Source organism: Phyllostomus discolor, chromosome 4 (genome assembly GCF_004126475.2).
Source record: "Phyllostomus discolor isolate MPI-MPIP mPhyDis1 chromosome 4, mPhyDis1.pri.v3, whole genome shotgun sequence".
NCBI classification, from domain to species: domain Eukaryota; kingdom Metazoa; phylum Chordata; class Mammalia; order Chiroptera; family Phyllostomidae; genus Phyllostomus; species Phyllostomus discolor.
The window spans coordinates 138,691,703-138,711,971 of record NC_040906.2 but is presented as its reverse complement, the minus strand read 5'-3'; the positions used below and the strand labels follow the sequence as shown (position 1 = coordinate 138,711,971).

Below are 20,269 nucleotides of genomic sequence, written 5' to 3'. Positions count from 1 at the left end.
TGCAGGACAAGGAAAAGCTATGACAATGTTATGAAGGAAAAGAAGGATGCTACGAGAGGGAGGAGTAAAAGAGAAATAATTTGAATTGGCTAGAGAAGGTATATGTCAGGAATAGCTGAAACCTGGAGGATAAGTAGGAGTTATTGAATTGGATAATTTGAAAACACTGCATTACTTCTTAGACATCTCAATATATGAGGCTTAACTTGGCCTCATAACTATATGACAATAGAATCAGAAAAATCTAAGAAAATCTAAAAGCCTTTTAATCTAACCCACTCAAATCAACTTTGAATATGTTCATTGAAATCTTTGCTTGATTAACTCATTAAATCCTCACAATCTTTACAGAGGGGCAAGTATGGTACCCGTATTACAGACTGAGGTATAGAGAAATTTTTTCTTGATATTTATTTAAATCTGACTGCTAGTAGCTTACAATTATTATGCCTAGGCTATTCTCTAGGATAAATGAACAATTGCATTCTCTTTTCTAACAGAACCACTGATTTAATTAACATCAATCAATACCTCTTAGTCACTTTGAGTTCCTACTGTAGTTTTGTTTTAAAGATTTTATTTATTTATTTTTAGAGAGGGGAATGGAGGGAGAAAGAGAGGGAGAGAAATACCAATGTGTGGTTGCCTATCATGCTCCCCCTACTGGTGACCTGGCCCACATCTCAGGCATGTGCCCTGGACTGGGAATTGAACCAGTGACCCTTTGGTTCACAGGCTAGTGCTCAATCCACTGAGCCACACCAGCCAGGGCAAAAGTAGGTGGTTTTGTTTATTTTAATGAGCATAACTAGCAGCAAAAGCTGACAGAAGACAGTATGATTCTGCAAGTGTGGTTTCCAGAGGTCAAAGGACAGATGGCTAATATCAAAAGAAAAAATGTTAAATAGTCCACTTGGTTAAATTTTCAGTAAAATCATGTGATTGAGGGAGTATCCTAGTTGGTGTTGTAATAAACTGTAGTGTTGCCACATAAGCAAGTCAAGTTCCAGTGCTGTCTGGAGCTTAAGGAAGTGGTTCTCGGCCTTCTGGTGAGAGAATCTGCAACATTTGCTGAGGCCTGGGCCCTAGCCATTGAGGTGGAAGGTGTGCAGCTATATCATTGCCAAAAAGGAAGGGCCTGGGACAGCCTTGACCTGCAGTCCCTCACTTTAGTTGTTGTCATACTTTCTTCTCCTCTCCCTCCTCTCCTCTTCCTTGCCCTTTTTTTAATCCTCAACCAAGGATATGTTTACTGACTTGAAGGAGAGAGAGAGAAACATCAGTCAGATGCTTCGTGTCTGTGCCCTGTCCAAGGATCAAACACCTACAACCTAGGTATGTACCCTAACTGGGGATCAAACCCTCAACCTTTTGGTGTATGGGACAACGTCCCAACCGAGCCACCTGGCCGGAGTGCTATTGCCGTGCCTTCTTGATTGACCCTTTGGATTTCTGTTGCACCTCCTACAGGATTCTGCAGAGAGCCAAAAATTCAGTTAAATATCTCCTGAGAAATAAAGGGGTTTTTATTCAGTTATGGTTGGATACAGAGAACATTTTCTCATAGCAAGTCTTAATATTGAAGTTACGGAATACGTGTTTTGGAGTTCATTTTCTCATAGTATGTAGCTTCTCATTAGTGTTGTCCTTCAAAGCTGTGATACCTGTCTCTGAAGTCTGTTAAATGGCCCCACATTGAGGTTGTTCTTTGTAAAATAGAAAATACAGAAAATTCAATATTTCCTTTCATTGCTTGAAATGTGCACACACACACACAAACAGTCTGGTCTTGTATTAAATATAGTATAGTCTAGCAATGTTTCCTTTTAAATTTAGGCAGTGTGTGTTTATGTTTCTTAACATGTTGTTTTAAATTTGGAATGTCCATATTTTAAAAGGGTGTCTAAGAGAATCCAAAGAGCAACCAACATAAGTAAAGACTAAAAATGAATTCATTACAAGGCATTGGATTGAAAAAACAGTTTTTTGCCCCACCCAACACTACAGATGTACTATTGTCTCCAAGTATACAAAGAGTATTTTAAGTTGGCAGAGGATGCTATTCAAAGGGAAATTCACCCTCTACATTCCCCATAGTCTCTAAGCTCTGGGATAACACTTACATTAGATTGAGTATTATAATGGCTCATTAAGCACAACAATTCCATAAATAGTTTGTAGACTATTTAGCATGAAATAGTCTACAAAGGGTGGGAATGGGAACTGACAGCTAAACCAGGAGAAACAAATTTCTAAATTACTTAGAAGGGACGAAGAAACTTTTAATCCAGTGGAGCACCTCTGGCCCTTAGGAGGAAAAAACCCACTGAAAGAGGCAGGAAGGTGTAAGGTTAGAATACTTGAGACTCATGCTCAACAGTAACTTGCAATTACACTTTAATCATATCACTTAACCGAACTGCAGCCTAGGAAGATATAAATAGGATTTGTTTTTAAATGCTTTAAAAAAATTCTTATTTTGAGGAATACACTGATGTAAAAGAATCCTCATGTATTGGAGTTTTCCCATCAGACAATAGTTCTATTCAATCAGATTTACCTTTTTCAAACATTTTTTACTAGGATTCACAGCAAGAAATATATTTTCTATTGCAATACAGCATAAATACACACTATTTCATTGCATCTAAGATGCTTGCAATTGGAAGTCACAAATGCCACCAGTTATAACTGTAAGATACTAGGACATGGTTATAGGGCATACACCAATTTAGAGATGAAAATATATGGAAATATATGCATCTTAAAATTGGTGAAATAAAATGCATATATAAATTACTGAAACAAGTTTCAGAGAATAATACTTACACATTGGTGTATACTTGTCCAGGCAGGCATTCAAGTGGCCTAAAGCTTAACATTTTTAAAAAATCTGGTTTGTTCATTGGAATGTGGAGTGGCTTTTCATTGGACTTGAATTTCTGTAATAGAACGCAAGTTCAGTTTTCCACACATACAGTATTGATTTTCTAGGTTCCTGAGCCAGAACACACTGTAAAATTAATTGCAATTTAGCTTCTGCCAAAAGCAGCTGAAACAATGGATATTTATTGAGGCAAGCTAGTGGTTCTCACAGTTGGCTGGGCATCAGAATAACCTATGGAGCTTGTTAAACACAGATGCCAAGACCTTTTGGGGCCAACTGAATCAGAATCACTTGCAATAATGCTTTGCCATCTACTTTAATAAGCACTATTGGGAATTCTGATATCCAATCAGATTTAAGAATCATTGCTCAAAGGCTTGCTAATCATACATCCCTTTAGTTTTGTTTTTAATATCAGTAACAGCTTATTGATATACATCATACGAGAAAATTCACCTTTTGAAAGTGTACCATTAAATGGTGTATAGTATATTCACAGAAAAGTGCAACCATCACCACAATGTAATTTCAGAACATTTTCATCACCTGAAAGAGAGAGGTGCCCTTTTTAATGGCAAAGAAGCCACCCAGAGGACCCCCTTTACAATTCACTGGGTCAGTTTCCACCAGTCTCAGGCCTAGACCAAACTCTGGGAAGACTGCAATGACCAAGACTGATTTAAAGACAGATTTAGCTCCTGGGCTTCAGGAAGGAGCAGACAAAATCCTGGTTCTTTTGGCAAGGCAAAGGCCAGTGGACAGACATTGGTACTGGGAAGACAACTAGCAGTGTTTATCATAGGAAGTTACTTAGTATCTCCAAATCTTGTTTCCTTTGTCTCTAGAAGGGGAATAGTTTAATCATGAGGTTTAGAGCAATAATGCACGTAAAGCAATTTCTTCTTATCTGGTACATAGCAAACAGTAGTAGCTACTTTCATCTTTTATAAAATCACTACTAAAAGCACTATTTTCCCTAAGGGATTGTGTGATATGTTTCTTTTAGATTTTAGTAATAGGAAAAAGTTTTTTCCTGGTCTGCTTGATGAGACAGAACTGTATCACACCCAGGAAGCTCTCAGCTAGAATTTTTATTTTATTTTAAATTTATTTATTTATCATCTTGCAAAGTGAAAGGTCACCAGTTTGATTCCCAGTCAGGGCCTATGCCTGGGTTGTGGGTTCAGTCCCTGGTGGAGCTCGTACTAGAGGCAACTGATCAATGTTTCTCTCTCACATTGATGTTTCCCTACCTCCTTTCTGCCTCCTTTCCCCACTCTCTCTTTAATATATGTATAAAAATATTAAATACATATTTATAATATAATATTTACTTAAGAATACATAAATATTTATTTATTTTTAGAGAGAGTGGGGAAAGGAGAGAAGAGAAACATTGGCTATAGCTCCATGACTGACACACCCCGACCAGGAATCGAACTGGCAACGCTTCGGGTTGTGGGATGATGTCCAACCAACTGAACCACACCAGTCAGGGCAGCTCTTAGTTAGAATTTGATATTTAAGTATAATATGTCTTTTACTCAGCTGATCTTTAATTTTGAATTGTTCTGTTTTCTTTAAAATGTCTCCACTACATTTTTTGAAATAAGAGGTGGATAAATTATCAATAAATAAGCCAAATGGGTTTTGGAGCCTTGTTATATATACACAAATTAATTCATTTGACTTTAAAATATTTGTGGTAACACACACACAACATAAAACTTACCAGCTTAACCATTTTTAAGCATAGAATGGCATCAAGCACAGGCACATTGTTGTGCCACCATCAGCACTGTCCTCCTCCAGAGCACTTATCACCTTGTAAAACCAAACTGTGTACCCACTGAGTAGTAAAGTCCCTATTCCTTCCTCCCCTCAACTCCTGGCAAGCACTCTTCTACACTAGATACTGCAGGTACCTCATATAAATGAAATCACCCAATATTTGTCCTTTTGTGACTGCCTTATTTCACTTAGCAAAATGTCCTCCAAGCTCATCCCTATTGCAATGTATCAGAATTCCCCTCCTGTGAAAGACTGAAAAATACTCCATTTTATTTATGTATTTTCTTAATCCATGCATCTGTCGTTGGACACTTACTTTGCTCCCACCTTTTGGCTATTGTGAATAATGCTGCTATGAACATGGCCCTGTTCAAGGGTCTTCAGGAGCCTGATTTGAGTCATTTTGAGTATATACCTAGGAGTGGAATTGTTGGATCATATGGTAATTCTGATTTTTGAGGCAACTGTCATACTGTTTCATATAGCTGCTGTACCATTTTACATTTCCACCAATAGTACATAATGGTTCCAATTTTTCCACAGCCTTGCCAACACTCGTTATTTACTGTTTGATAATAACCATCCTCATAGGGGTGAGATGGCATCTCACTGTTGTTTTGATTGGCATTTTCCTAATGACTAGCAATTGTTAAGCATCTTTTCATGTGGTTATTGGCCATTTAAATAATTTCTGTGGAGAAATGGCTCTTCACTCTGCCCACTTTTTAAATTTTTTTTTTTTGTTATTTTGGTTGAGTTGTAGGAGTCTTTTATATATCCTAAACAGTAACCACTTGTCAGGTATATGATTTGCAAATATTTTCTTCCATTCCATGAATTGTCTTTTTACTCTGTTGCATCATTCATCTGGCTTTTAAGTTAGGAAATACTAAAAATCTGCTTAAGTAAAATAGAATTAAATATATAAATATCATAAAACTAAGCTCTACTATTATATTAGGAGCTTTGGAAAGCAGGGACAGTGTATGAAGATAGGGAGGAAATGAAGCTGTAGTGTGAAGATGGAAGAGCTATGGAGAAAAAGGGCAGACAGAAAAGTATGTAGTTCTTAGTATCTGTGTCATATTTTTATTGTTTATTCAGCTGTTTTACTTTTGCCATCTCTTATATTTAGTAATATTTGTTCATTCTCTCAAAAAGTACGTCCGAAATGTCTACAAGTATGGCATTGTCTACATTCAAGAAGCTTGTATCTCGTTATGTAGTTAAGGTAAGAGAGGTATTAAAAATTAAGGTGGAATGCAACTTTAGAAGTACTGTGAGGAGTGAGCCTACAGGGAGCAGTTTATCTAGACTGTGTGCCTTCCAGCATAAGCAGCTCTGCCAGCCCCAAAGGAACCTCTATCACTTTTGGTAGCTTTCCTGGTATTTCTGACCACTTCTCTTACTTAGACAGGGCATTCTTCTCCAAGTTTGTATTTCTGAAGTGGAACTCATGGCCATTTCAATGTAGGTTGAAACTCAAAAATGACAAAATATTTTTAAACAATTAGTACTAAAATCCAAACCCTTGGCTATAAGGGAACTTTGTAATTCAAGGCCGTGATGGTTTAATTCAGCATAGGTCCCAATCTTCATTCCCCCTCCCTCCCCCAGTAACTTCACAAATGCTGTTTCCTAGCCATTTCCTTTTTATTTGGTGTTTCTGTTGAAATGAACTTTAGTCCTAGATTTTATAACTACTAGGCAATGCGGTCTGTGGTGGGTAGAGGAAATCACAAGTGTGGTCTCTTCAGTTGGAGGCTGAGTACTGTCACTGTTGGGGTTTTTCTATGAAGTGACTGGCCTGAGGCTGCATTCTTAGCTTTTGCCTAGGGCACCCAGTCTGTAGTACTCTGGTCAGCAGCACTGGAAGGTGGACTGTTTCTATATATTCTTTCAAGTCAGGTAATTTTGTGTAAGTTAACATGTTATTTTAAATTGTAGACTTAAAGAGGTTTCATATCCTAACTGTCAGAACATATAACAATGTTTTTCATTGAACACTTTTCTTTTTTTGAAAAGATTTTATTTATTTTTATTTTGAGAGAGAGGGGGAGGGAGAAAGAGAGGGAAAGAAACATCAATGTGTGGTTGCCTCTCACACGCCCGCTACTGGAGACCTGGCCTGCAACCCAGCCATGTTCATCGAACCAGCAACCCTTTGATTTGCAGGCTGGCACTCAATCTACTGAACCACACCAGTCAGGGCTCAATGAACATTTTTCAGAGTTACTGTTGTAATGCAACTGCATTACAAAACATAAATTTCTTTAGATTTGTAGTGTCACTAGCCCCAAACTGCAGCTGTCAAGAACCTGTGAAAACATTTAGGAACTTTCTATTTCCTCAAAATAAATTTTTGTTATATTCCATTCGATGCGCACTCCATTCACTGCTTTCACTCTTGTATTTAATCAGAAAAACATGTTCAAACACAGTGGTTTCCTTTCTAGTGCTAACCAATTACCATCTAACTTCTTTAAAAAAATACAATGCAGGGTGGTGAGTAGAGCAGGAGAGAGTAATGGGGGGCGGGGGGAAATGGGGACAACTGTAATTGAACAATAAAAAAAAATTACAGAAAAAATACAATGCATTATTGTAATCATTATCATCTCTGCAGTAAGGATTCTGCCCAGATAACTAATTCTGTTAACTAAAAGTTACTTTTTGAAATTACTACATCAAGTGTCAAAAGGAATTCATCACTGCTAAATAATCCAGCATTACTAGTACTTTTTACTTGCTACTGAACTTGACTGCTTTATGCAAAGGCTAAAGTTAGATGGAACAAATCCATGAAAATAGAGCACTATCCAAGTGGCCATATACAATTACAGCAAGATACCTGGCTCCCTTAACTCATAATCAGGCTTAACACTTAGAGGTATAGCCAAAGTGACTTCTGGGTTCTCAGAACTCAGTTACCTGCTTTGGCCTGAAGCTGACAGCGTTTCTAGGCTGATGGGAGATCTGAGTGGGCATTTACAGGGACGAGCAGGGCCTTCTGGCCCACTAGGCTGTGTTCATCCTGTAGTTTCTCCAGAAAGGCCGAGCTGTGTAAGGAGCCAGCCAAAGGACGGGCTCAGCTGGTCATCCCACCCTAACCCTGTGTCTACATATCAAGTCCTGGGGAGGAAGAGGAAAGCCAGCATCGTCCTGATTTCTCTGTCAGTCCTGACTTCAAAACACAGAAACACTAGTCACCAATTGTTAAAGATCTGTCTTCAATGTTAAGAAATCATGGCCATGACAGTTTCATAAAAAAATACTGTATGATATAAAATAGCTACCTTTACTTTACTCTCCCTTCCTTTATTTTATTCTGCCTTAACCATGTTACCAAGAAATTTTCCACATTGTGGATGACAGGAAACTATGATGATTTCCAGTCCTATTCTACACAAATTAATGAACATTCATTAGTTCAAAGACAATTACTGGCAAGGATTTCCTATAGACGTATATAAATTTTAGAAGTCAACTTTCACCCTCCAGATTCCAATACTGGAAATTAGCTGAATGACCCTGCATACTTTTGTATAGTTTCAAATTTTTACCCCTAAAAATTCAAAGGCTCTGAAATCGCCTCCTAATCTAGCATAAACAAGCAGAAGACTGCTAACTTTCAAAACAAACTGAAAGATAAGACTTTTAATTTGGTACATTTAATGGACAAAGTCTTTATGAAGGGGCAAATTGCAAACATTTTTCTCAGCTTTAGTTGTAGGTCCACTATATCTCTCTTTAATGAACTTTGCACAAACTTATATTAATAGCTTCATTGTATTAGACCACCTAGGAGAAAGAGTATAAATTAAGAGTTTATTTTTTCAGATATACAAAAAGCACAATGATAATCTGTCTTCTTCATAAATTAATGACAAAGCTATAATAACTAATAAGGTTATTTTAACAGGTGCTATATAGAAATATTTATCACCTATCTATACACTTATATTAACTAAAGGTTTTCCTTGAAAAGAAAGCTATAACTGTTGCTCTTCGAGTTTCTCTGTATCACATAAGCATTGTCCAGTTTTGGGTGACTCAGTCGCGGCCACCGGTCTCTGCTGAGCGGTCCTCACAAATCTGAGCAGATTGATGACGGCGGCAGGTGTCACTCCGGGGATGCGACTAGCGGCCCCGATCTAGACAACGAAAGCCCCAAAAAGAAACATAATGTGAGTTATGTCAGCATTTTCCTCCCAGTAACAATTTGTATATTATAGTTGATAAATTTTTTCAAAACTACTATCCTATATGCATTTTCAAAATAACTCCACAAAGAAAATGTGATTGTTATTAATATCTTCATTTAAAAAAATAGGAAAATTGGGGCTTAGAGAAATTAAAATGACTTGTCCAAGATCACATAACAGATGTTAGAGCCTACTTTTTCTTTTTATTAAAATAATGTGCCCTTGGTCAGTGGATTGAGCACGGGCCTATGAACCAAAGAGTTGCTGGTTCGATTTCCAGTCAGGGCACATGCCTGGGTTGCAGGCCAGGTCCTCAGTGGGGGGGGGCACGTGAGAGGCAACCACACACTGATGTTTCTCTCCCTCTCTTTCTCCTTCCCTTCCCCTCTCTCTAGAAAAATAAATAAAATCTTAAAAAAAAAAAGCCCTGACCAGTGTGGCTCAGTTGCTTGGGTGCTGTCCAGCAAAGTGAAAGGTTGCCTGTTTGATCCCCAGTCAGGACACATGCCTGGGTTGCAGGTTCAGTCCCTGGTTCGGGTGTATATGAGAAGCAACTGATCCATTTTTCTCTCTCACATTGATGTTTCTCTCCCTCTCTTTCTCTCTCCTTTCTCCTCTCTCCAAACATAAATAAATAAACTCTAAAAAAAAAACAAAACAAAACCCTAATGTAACCTCCCCAGCAGTGTGTTGGGCAGCACCATATAATTAATGTTAATATTTCTGTGTTGTATTTTTACAATGAAATACATGAATATTAACTGTAAGTGGCATAAGGACTAAATAGCCACATACCACTTCAGGTCAGTTTCACCACAAATGAGTCTGCAGCAGACATTCATCAGAGGTTTTTGTATTTTAGAACTGTGGATGAGAGATTGTGAACTAGATGACCAGTGCCATCCTACTGAATTTTCTGTGATGATGGAAATTTTCTGTAACATTTGCATGGTTGAACATGGTAACCACTAGCCACATGGGACTACTTACCTCCTGAAATGGGTTTAGTATGACTGAAGAGTTGAATTTTAAATTTTATTTAATTTTAATTAATGTAAATGGTCTATTTGGCTATTGGCCATAACCCTGGACCATGCAGCCTATGATGATCCATGAAAACGTAACCCAAGATGAGCATGATGCATGGAGTCATAAAGTTTAAGGTTTGTTTGCCTGGTCTCCACAATGACCACTCCTAAGAACAACATATTATATGATGAAATCACTCCTCCCTTTAAAAATCATTAAAAGAAATTTTTACAAACCATATTTTTGTTAAATGCTCATTTATTTTATGAACTACTGCTAATAAACAAAACCACTGTTCATTAAACAATGAGGCACCACCAATTTTTAAGGTACAAATCAGTTTCAGAGATGTTGAAATGTACATCTTAGATTCAATACATACAGCCTATCAGTCTTTAGCTATTTTATTAGAAGTTCACACTGCACACTGCTTACAAATGTGTTCACGCATGTGCACAAACACATATGCACACACACACACACACACACACACTTAGGTTAAAGCATGGGGGGACTCTTTGGTTCCCCTCTTTCTTCTAGTAGCTCCCAAGGCCACACTATCAAACTCTAGACAGGGATCCAAATAGTGATTTGAAAACCACCAAATTATAAACACCGAATTCTTGACTTCTGGTTATTTACTTACACTAAGCTTTTTCATCTCTCATAAAAATATACTGACATCTGTCATAGAAAGAGATTCCGAAAATAAGAGGTTAAGTTTGTTGTGATGAAATAACACATTAATTACATGGCCACAGTAACTGCAGATTTAAAAAACTAAAGCACTGGCTCTTAGTTTATAACCTGGTCCTACCCACTGCCTGTTTCCTTACCGTCTGCGGGCGACTGAAATGCAGCTTCTCTCGAACTTCAGAGGACAAAGACACACCCCTGAGAGTCAAATAATCTAGGTCTTTTGGCAGCTGGAGAGCTTCATCTCGCTGGATGTTCTTTATTTCTTGTTGCTGATGGAACAATACTGATTCATAAGTGGCTGGTGAACAAAATTAATTTATGTTATGATACTCAGAATATATCAACAACTTACATTTTTATAGCTTCTTACAATTTACAAAAAGCTTTTGCAAACATCATTATCTCCTTCAACACTAATCTCAACACCATGACATAGGTCGGGGATGGGTTCCCTTTCTCAGATGAGGAAACTGAAGCTGAAAGAAAGAGAGGGTGTGGCTTACATATTAACTGTAGCATGCTGCCTGTCCTTTCCATTTCCAAGATTTGGAAAATTAACAGTAAGAAAAGAAAATGCATTCCTTTTGAGTGCTCATTTTGGTGGAGCATCCCCTAATAGTCTGTGGGTTTGAATTTTAAGTTCTAAAGATCAGATGTTTCTTCGAGAAAAAGGTTTTCTGCCCTGGCTGGCATAGCTCAGTGGATTGAGTGCGGGCTGAGAACCAAAGTGTTGCAGGTTCGATTCCCAGTCAGGGCACATGCCTGGGTTGCAGGCCACGGCCCCCAGCAACTACACATTGATGTTTCTCTCTCTCTCTCTCTCTCTCTCTCTCTCTCTCCCCCTCCCTTCCTTCCTTCCCTCTCTAAAAATAAATAAATATAATCTTAAAAAAAAAAAGATTGGATGGTTCACATGCTTTAAAAAAAAAAAGAAAAAGGTTTTCTGAATTATGAACATATAAGCTACAATTTAAAAAATTTAAAGCTTCTTAGATGATAATACATAATGCAAGTAATTATTAAATAATTGACTAAGGTTTTATTCAGAAGTTAGAAAGATAATTCAGCCATTATTTTGTAATTAAAGCATTCTTTTCTTAGAAAAATTAATTCAAAACCTACTTTAAAACCTAAATTGAGGTGATCGTTCTGACCTGTTCAAGAAGGCTGGTTGTGGTAGCACCTGTCTCTATCACTTGAATGGCAGCTAGGAAATCTCAGCCCTGAGCCTGGTGCTACCAATGAATGAATAATCTTCTGACTATGGGCATGTCATTGTTCTTCTGGGCCTTAGTTTCTTTATCTAGAAATTTTAAGGGCTCACCACGATAGCTTCTCATGATTGTTATGGCAACAAAGGGTAGTTGTGAGGTGCACAGGCCTTACGGTCAGACAAGCTAGGTTCAAATCCCAGCTCTGCCACCCACCAGTCGTGTGTTCTTGGGCAAGTTACCACTTATTTGTACTGCTACTAACACCTATCTTTCACAGGACAGTCGTAAGTATGAAATGAAATAATGCATGGAAAGGGCTTAATACAACCAACATCGTGATATAACAATTTAGCACAATGAATTGTAACTGTAATACAATTTTATGACCCATGAATAAACTCAGCAGGGGATCACAGAATATAAATGAGGATATAAAATGTGTGTGTGTTAAAAGTGCATTTATGTAATCTTTTGAGTATGCATAGAGCAAAACATGAGAGATAATACAAAGAATCTGAAATTGATTTCTGCCTTCTAGAAAATTGTCCAGTGGAGGGTTTGAGAAGTGATTTGAAAACTACTGGTATGTGTTACATTATAACCTAGTGTGGTTTCTTTTAAACCATGGATATAAATTAGCATCTTTATCTACAAACAAGTTAAAGATAATTATTCTGGATTATTCTGACCTGAACCTGGTGATTTATTGTACAAATTAAATTACAAACCAAGTTTAAAACATGGAATTTAATCACCTTTCCCAGGTGCTAAGAGCCTACATGTTCAATAAAGTAATTTTTATTTAATAAAGAAATCATGATACTGAAATAAAAGGTCAACATTACTTCTTACACATTAGTGTCTTACTAGTGTCTGGCCATTGGAAAGAGTGATTCTAGGGTTTAGGTGGGTTTCCGTTTGTTACTCAACTTTCGTTAACTTGCACGGTGGGATGGCAGGCACCATTTGGGTCATCTCATAAATGCAGCCAAAGCATGGCAGGGTGATAGACCTCTCTGGAACTGATAGAAAATGCCACTGCTGGAAGTAATATAGCATTCTTACCACCTCCACTGGGCCCCAAGGAGCTTAATGTCCTTTCCTGTTTAAACAGCACATCATCATCCAACTTTTCTTACTGTTCTAACCCATCTCATTCTGTTCCCTGACTTTTGCTCTGCATAATTTTCCACTCCAGGAAAACACATCCTCTATCAAAATACAGAAAATGATCTTATTCTCAATATTTTTATGTTTGGCATTTTTATAATGAAAAACTTTTAGAAAATGCAGTAAAACTACAAAAGTCACCTGTGGCTTTGGTGGTCAATACACTGACCCAGAGTGTGTGGGAGTGTACCATGTGCTGCAAAATACAGGGTAGACTCTGCATTTCTCTCCTGATGCAAAATAAGTATTTGCTAGTGGTAGAGTATTCCATTCTTGTGAAAGCCAAACAGTATTATTTTTCCCATTATTAGAACATTTTATAGGGAAACCGTAAAAGGAAGTTAAAAAAATAAGTTTTTTTTAAAGGAGCACTTTACAGTAGCAGTTCCTAAACTTGAAATGTGCACACCTAACACCTGGGCATCTTGTTAAAATGCAGATGTTCACTCAGTCTGTCTGGGGTAGAGCCTGGGATGCAGCATGCCTATGGAGCTCCCGTGGGTGGCAACGCTCCTAGCCTGGGAACACACTTAGCACAGAGTATAAGTCTATGTTGGCCTGTGGTCATGATGGCTCCTCTCAAAACAGACCTCTTAATGGATCTGCTGTCCATTCATAATTTGTACAAATGGTAAAGAGAATATATAGGCATCTTAGGTAAAAAAATGCATTTTCTACCTTCTATTTTCAGTCTTTCGGCTAGCTCTCTACATTCAGTGTACTTCTTCAAGGGCTCTGGAATAGCCTTGGCCAATAACTCCATGTCAACTTCCTCATACTTCAGAACATCTAGAGCTCTGCAAATACACAAACTTTTCATTAACATAGGGGTCCATATCACGTAAAACAGATTAAAAACAGAATTTCTTGGAAATAATAATCTCAGAATAAACAATAGCTGATTTTTTCCAAGTACAGTGAACAAATGCAGCAGCATCTACAACACAGGAGAACCTCAGTAAGATGGGTGTGATTCTCCCCAACTCTCGTCCTTTATCATGAGAAATGAGTTGCTGGTAAAGGTTGTCCTTTCTTGGAAGTACAGAATATCCTCTGATAACAAGGGTTTCATTGAATTCCATAAGAATTTACATCTAATCCATGGCCATTTAAGCCCATGTTCTGTTAATGAGTCATCCTTGTGTGTGCTAGGAAGCAGCTGAAGGAGTTCTGCTTGCTCCAAGACTACAAAATATTCTGCCATTTCCCTCTCTTTTTGTTTGGTTCTCACAGGCCTCACTGATAAATTAGCTGCCTGAATTCATTTTATTTTTATTTACTTTGATATTTCCTTCTTTTAATACATTGTCTTTTTGAGAAATTCTCTCCACCCAAAACCAATTAAACCAATTAACTATCAAGTCAACAGAAAGTCAGATCTGCCCACCTAGGGGTGCCAAGTCTTTCCAGGCCTCCTACCAACCTTCTTTCTAGCTTATTCTGTTATCACAGTCACACATTCCCACCCTTTGCAGATGTCTGATTCATCTATTCCTCAGAAAGCTGGCTCCAAGAAAGGCCAGAAATTCTCTCCCCACAAGGAACTTGACAACTAACTACAGAGGTCTCATCAGATAAGCTTTACTGAAATCACAGGACCCTAAGCTCCAAAAGGGTAATAGTGGTCAATTTCAAGAATTACAGAACATAGAGGAACATACCTCCTAATGACTGACCAGGAAAAGAGTTACCTTGGAATCTAGCGGATGGAGACCTTGAAGAAAAGCCCTTGACCATCTGACTTATTTTAAAAAAGAAAAAAATAGCAAATCATTTGTTTACAAGGCTTGGAGCTGCTCTAGGTCCAAACTTCAAGACAAGCTTTGAATCAAGCATAAGCCCCAGAGTACAGAGATCTGGCACAGAAAGGACAAGTTCTTGTACTTCACTAGAAAACAAGAGAATTTCTGGGCTAATTAACATATCAGTGGGTTTCCGTATGATCCTGACAGGAAATGAGTGTGCACATGCACCTGTGTATCTCTCTGGTTAAAATGGCTAAAAGTCTGGTTAAAAGTCTGGTTCATCTTGTCAGTGCTTAGCACAGAGCCTAGCATACATATAATAAAAACAATCAAAGTATTTTACCAACTTTCTATTTTTTTTTAGTTTTATATAGTGAATGCCAACTGTAATCAAAATATAAAACATTTTTAATAGGAAAAAATAAATAAATTATATTCTGCTGAAATCAAATATGGGGACTGGGACCCTGCTTACCTCCTCTAAAGGGAAACCCTGAATTAAAAAGAAAAGCATTTGGCTAAATTACTTAAAAAAAGAAAATCACCTTAACAAAATAGCTATCATGGGGTAAGTTTGCTAAAAATATAAAATCGATAGCCTTCTTTTACATATTTTTAGTTTTTTCTGAGAACAGGTCTTTTACATCCTTGGTTAGGTTTATTCCCAGGTATTTTATTCTTTTCAAAGCAATTGTGAATGGGATTGTTTGCTTAATTTTACTTTGTTAGTTTGTTATTGGCATATAAAAATGCAAATGATTTCTGGGTATTAATTTTGTATCCTGCTACTTTACTAAATTTAGTTGTCAGTTTCTTGGTGAAATCTTTGGGGTTCGCTATGTACAGTATTATGTCATCTGCAAATAAAGAGTTTTCCTTCTTCCTTTCCAGTTTGGATGCCTTTTATTTCTCCTTCCTGTCTGATTGCTGTGACTAGGACTTCCAGCACTATGTTGAATAAGAGAGGTGAAAGCGGACATCCTGTGTTGTTCCCGATCTGAAGGGGAATGCTTGTAGTTGTTGCCTGTTGAGTACTGGCAGTGCGTTTGTCATACGTGACCTTTATTATGTTTGCGTATGTTCCCTCTATTCCCACTTTACTGAGAGTTTTTATCATAAATGGATGCCTCCTTTTTCTGAATCTATTGATATGAATATGTGGTTTTTATTCTTCATTTTGTTTATGTGGTGAATCACATTGATTTGTGAATGTTATACTAACCTTGCATTCCTGGAATAAATCCCACTAGATCATGGTATATGATTTTTTTTGATGCATTGTATATTTGGTTTGCTATATTTTGTTGAGGATTTTAGTGTCTATGTTCATTGGGGATATTGGCCTATAATTTTCTTTTTTTGTAGTGTGTTTTATCTGGTTTTGGAATTAGGGTAATGCTGGCCTCATAAAATGAGCTTGGGAGCTTTTCCTTCTCTTTAATTTTTTTGAAATAGTTTGAGGAGAAATGTTCATTCTTCTCGGAATGTTTGGTAAAATTCATCTGAGAAGTCATCCAGTCCAGGGCTTTTTTTTTGTTGGTTGGGAGTTTCTTGATTACTGCTTCAATTTCACTAGGATTGAGAGTCAATTTTAGAGTCTATTCAGATTCTCTGATTCTTCTTGATAAGTTTGAAAGGTTGCATGTTTCTAGAAATCAATCCATTTCATACAGGTTGTCCAATTTGTTGGCATATAGTTATTCATAATATTTTCTTACAATCCTTCCTATTTCTTTGGTGTCGGTTATTTTTCCTCCCTCATTTCTGAGTTTATCAGAAATGGGTCCTCTCTTTTTCTTGATGAGTCTGGTTAAAAGTTGCCAATCTCGTTCATCTTTTCAAGGAACCAGCTCTTGGATTCATTGATCTTTTGCATTATTTTTTTAGGCTCTAATTTTGATTATTTCTGCTTTGATCTTTATTTCCTCTCTTCTCACTTTGGGCTTTGTTTGTTGTTCTTTTTCAAGTTCCTTTAAGTATAAAGTCAGATTGTTCATTGTTCATTGGAGTGTTTTCTTGTTTTATGAGATAGGCCTGTAATGCTTGAATTTCCCTCTTAGGATTGCTTTCCCAGTATCCCACAGATTTTAGATTGTTGTGTTCTCATTTGCATGTTTCAAGGTATCTTTTGATTTCTTCCTTGCTCTAGTTGTCGACCCACTCATTGTTTAATAACATCTTATTTAGCTTCCATGTCTGTGTGCTTTTCAGTGTTCTTGTGATTCAGTGTTTCTACTTTCATAGCTTTGTGGTGAGAGAAGACACCTGATGCGATTGCAACATTATTGAGACTTGTCTTTGTATCCAAACATATGGTCTATCCTAGAAAATGTTCCATTTGCACTTGAAAAGTATATGTTGTGGGTTTGGGATGAAATGCTCTGAAGGCATCAATTAAGTCTATTTGATTTAGTGTGTCATTTAAGCCCACTGTCTTTTTGATTTTTTTGTTTGGATGATCTATCCACTGAAGTCAAAGGGGTGTTAAATCCCCAACTATGCCTGTATTCTTGATCTCTGCCTTTATGTCCATCAAGATTTGCTTTACGTATTTAGATGCTCCTATGTTGGGTGTGTAAAAGTTTACTAGGGTTATATCCTCTTGTTGGATTGTCCCCTTATCACTATGTAGTATTCTTCTTTGTCTCTTACTATAGCCTTGGTTTTAAAGTCTATTTTGTCAGATATAAGTATTGCTACCTCAGCTTTTTTCCATTTACATTTGCATGAATTATCTTTTTCCATCACTTTACTTTTAGTCTGTGTGTATCTTTCAATCTGAGCTGGGTCTCTTGGAGGCAGCATATATGTGGCTCTTGTTTTCTTATCCATTCAGCTACTCTCTGTCTTTTGGTTGGAGCATTTAGCTATTTACATTTAAGGTGATTATTGATAGATATGTATGCAGTGCCCTTTTGTTGTTAGACTATTTTTCTCTGTTTTTTTTTTCCATTTTCTTCTTCTTAAAAGCAAGCCCTTTAACATGTGTTGCTATATCAGTTTGGTGTTAACAAACTCCTTTAGCTTTTTCTTGTCTGGGAAGAGCCTTATTTCTCCTTTGATTTTAAATGATGGCCTTGCTAGTTAAACTAGCTTTGGTTGTAGGCTTTTACATATTTTTAAATGATCAATTAGTATTTTACACTGAGTTGAAAACAATCACTTCCCCTGCTTTCACTATGTCCTCTCTATATATGTCACATTTAATGTAAATTCTAATTATATAACTTTGAAATAGTGCAATATTTGATCAAAACGAAGCATAATGTTGTAAATTCTTCATGCAAAGTTTGAAATAATGTGAACCCTCCTAAATTTAAACAGCTGAAAAATTGAGTGAATTACAATTATAAATTGTTTACACCACTAGCATATGGAGATGAAAGATGAATAAGGACAGGTTTTGCCAGGTGGTTAATGAAGGAGACAGCACTTGGACAGATTAGAGACAATAAATATGGACAAGCAGCACTAAAATGAATATACCCCTAAGTCCACAAAAATCCCTCACAAGGAAAATAAAGGTTAAAAATAAAAGGGAAAAATATATATTGGAAACACGGCTGCAAGATCAATGCCCCACAGGTACTTTTAAGCTACAATAATTGCATATTTACACCTCCTGAGAATCATGCCTTCCTTATTACCTTACTTTTTTTTTAATGGGAAAAATCAGTAGTGAAGTAGGTGACCTTTCAAGGTGCTCACGAACATTATCTCTGAATCTAAAAGCTCTATTTTAATATCCTTTAAAAGTCCCTATAACTAGAGTGATAAAAACAAGAACGATCCTCTCCTAAAATGTAACAAGGGACACATCAAGTAAATCCAAAGAATTTACAACACTCTACTTAATCAAAGAAGTCTCCTTGCTGTATAGCTCACAGACAAGGTGAGACCACCCAGGTTGCTCCATGTCTGTAAAAGAAAGCAAGCAGGTGGCTATATTTCTTGGCTTGCACCCTCTAAATCTTAGCAAAGCCAGAACTTCATGGAAGCCACAAAAATTGTATAAAGAATAAAAATAATAATTTAGAATCATAAATATTTTTAATACTGAATAAAGAGATAAGTTATACCTAAAGGAATTTAAAAAGAAGCCAAAAGCAAGCTTCATTTAAAATGGGTAGACAGGGAGTCTGTAAGTATTGTCTCTGAAATGATCTCATTTTTCTGTAAAAAGTGAGAAAAATTTATATTAAAAATGCATACCTGACAGGCACACTTTTATCCGTACTTATAGAAGCCTCTGGAATTAACTTTTTCCATTTAGAACTTGAAAACTCAATGGATTTTAGCATGGAAATGCATTCTTGTATAGAAGACTTCATCCAAGAAGCCCTTTCATATCTTTGTTGGGACACACAGCCAGCTTCGTTATACCCTAAAAGAGTGGAGAAGGGAACATGATGAGAGAGGTTTGAGAGAATAAAATGAGAGAGGTTTGAAAGAAGAGTAAACCTGGTTGGTGGATTCGGTGAAGAGTCACCTCGGAACGTGAGGCGGCTGTCAGCATTGTCAGGGCGCAGTGACAGACGAAACTCTGCGCGGCTGGTAAACATTCGGTATGGTTCGTTGGTGCCCAGTGTGGTGAGGTCATCAATTAAGACTCCGATGTAGCCTTCCGTTCGGCTAACGACAAAAGGAGGCTTGTGTCTGACCCGAAGACTTGCATTGATTCCAGCTATCACACCCTACAAGAGGACTGAAATGTTTAAAAGGCCATTATGAACTGAACAAAGCACTATCCTATTCAGAACACTGTCCAGAAGAAACCGCAAGAGGCAGTAAGAAAGCAGGCACTGCCCAGAAAGGATACAACAGACACACAACACCTGAACCTTATTCAGAAACACAAATAATTAAAGAAACACACACACACACAAACACACAATATGGGTAATGTACCACTTTACAATGCTATGATCCATTATTTTCAAAATGTGTTCCTAAAAGGCCTAGATGGGATACCATTTTTTATATAAAAATTCACTTATAAAACTTTTCTAGCTTATTCCCCACTTACAAGTAAAAATAATATAACTTCCCACTTGAAAGGAATAATATATGATCATTTTGAATAGTTATTTTAAAAGAGTAATAGAGCCACAAGCATTTCTTAAATCCTATTGCATACAGTAGCCATCTCCATACACCCTGAAACAGAAGTCTCTTATTAATTATGAGTTGTATCTGAGATCTACATAATTATCATACAAGCATTAGGAGGAACACGTTACATAGTCCCTTTCCATTTACATTAATGTTTGAACAAATGCTTACTTGAGCTGCAGCTTCCTCATAACCAGTAGTGCCATTTATCTGTCCAGCGAAGAAAAGCCGTTGCACCAAGTGAGTCTCAAGAGAAGGAGTGATCTGACGGGGGTCTAAGTAATCATACTGAACACCATAGCCTGACCAAAGAATGAGTGATACAAAGTAAGTAAAAACAGGGCTGGATTTGCCTTGAGGTAAAGATGCAACGATTATCATTCAATGCCCTTCAAAGATGGAGATTATTTTATTTTT

The 20,269-nt window shown here is 37.1% G+C and overlaps 1 protein-coding gene across 2 annotated transcripts in view; it reads right to left on the bottom strand.

Annotated features, from left to right (window-relative positions):
- Positions 1-2,832: 2,832 nt before the first annotated feature.
- Positions 2,833-20,269, bottom strand: part of MTO1 (mitochondrial tRNA translation optimization 1) — a 28,273-nt gene continuing 10,836 nt past the window's right edge. The window contains exons 7-13 of one of the 2 annotated variants that reach the window (XR_004902801.1): positions 20,024-20,154; positions 19,230-19,434; positions 18,953-19,124; positions 13,674-13,792; positions 10,749-10,909; positions 7,610-8,832; positions 2,833-2,942 (exon numbers count right to left, since the gene is read on the bottom strand). Coding sequence is in view for 1 of the 2 variants with exons in the window: in XM_028510413.2 (XP_028366214.1) it covers positions 8,671-8,832; positions 10,749-10,909; positions 13,674-13,792; positions 18,953-19,124; positions 19,230-19,434; positions 20,024-20,154 (950 nt within the window). In the remaining variant the exon portion in view is untranslated. Of the gene's footprint in view, positions 2,943-6,334; positions 8,833-10,748; positions 10,910-13,673; positions 13,793-18,952; positions 19,125-19,229; positions 19,435-20,023; positions 20,155-20,269 lie in introns of those variants that run through there. The other variant, XM_028510413.2, reaches the window with a different exon arrangement.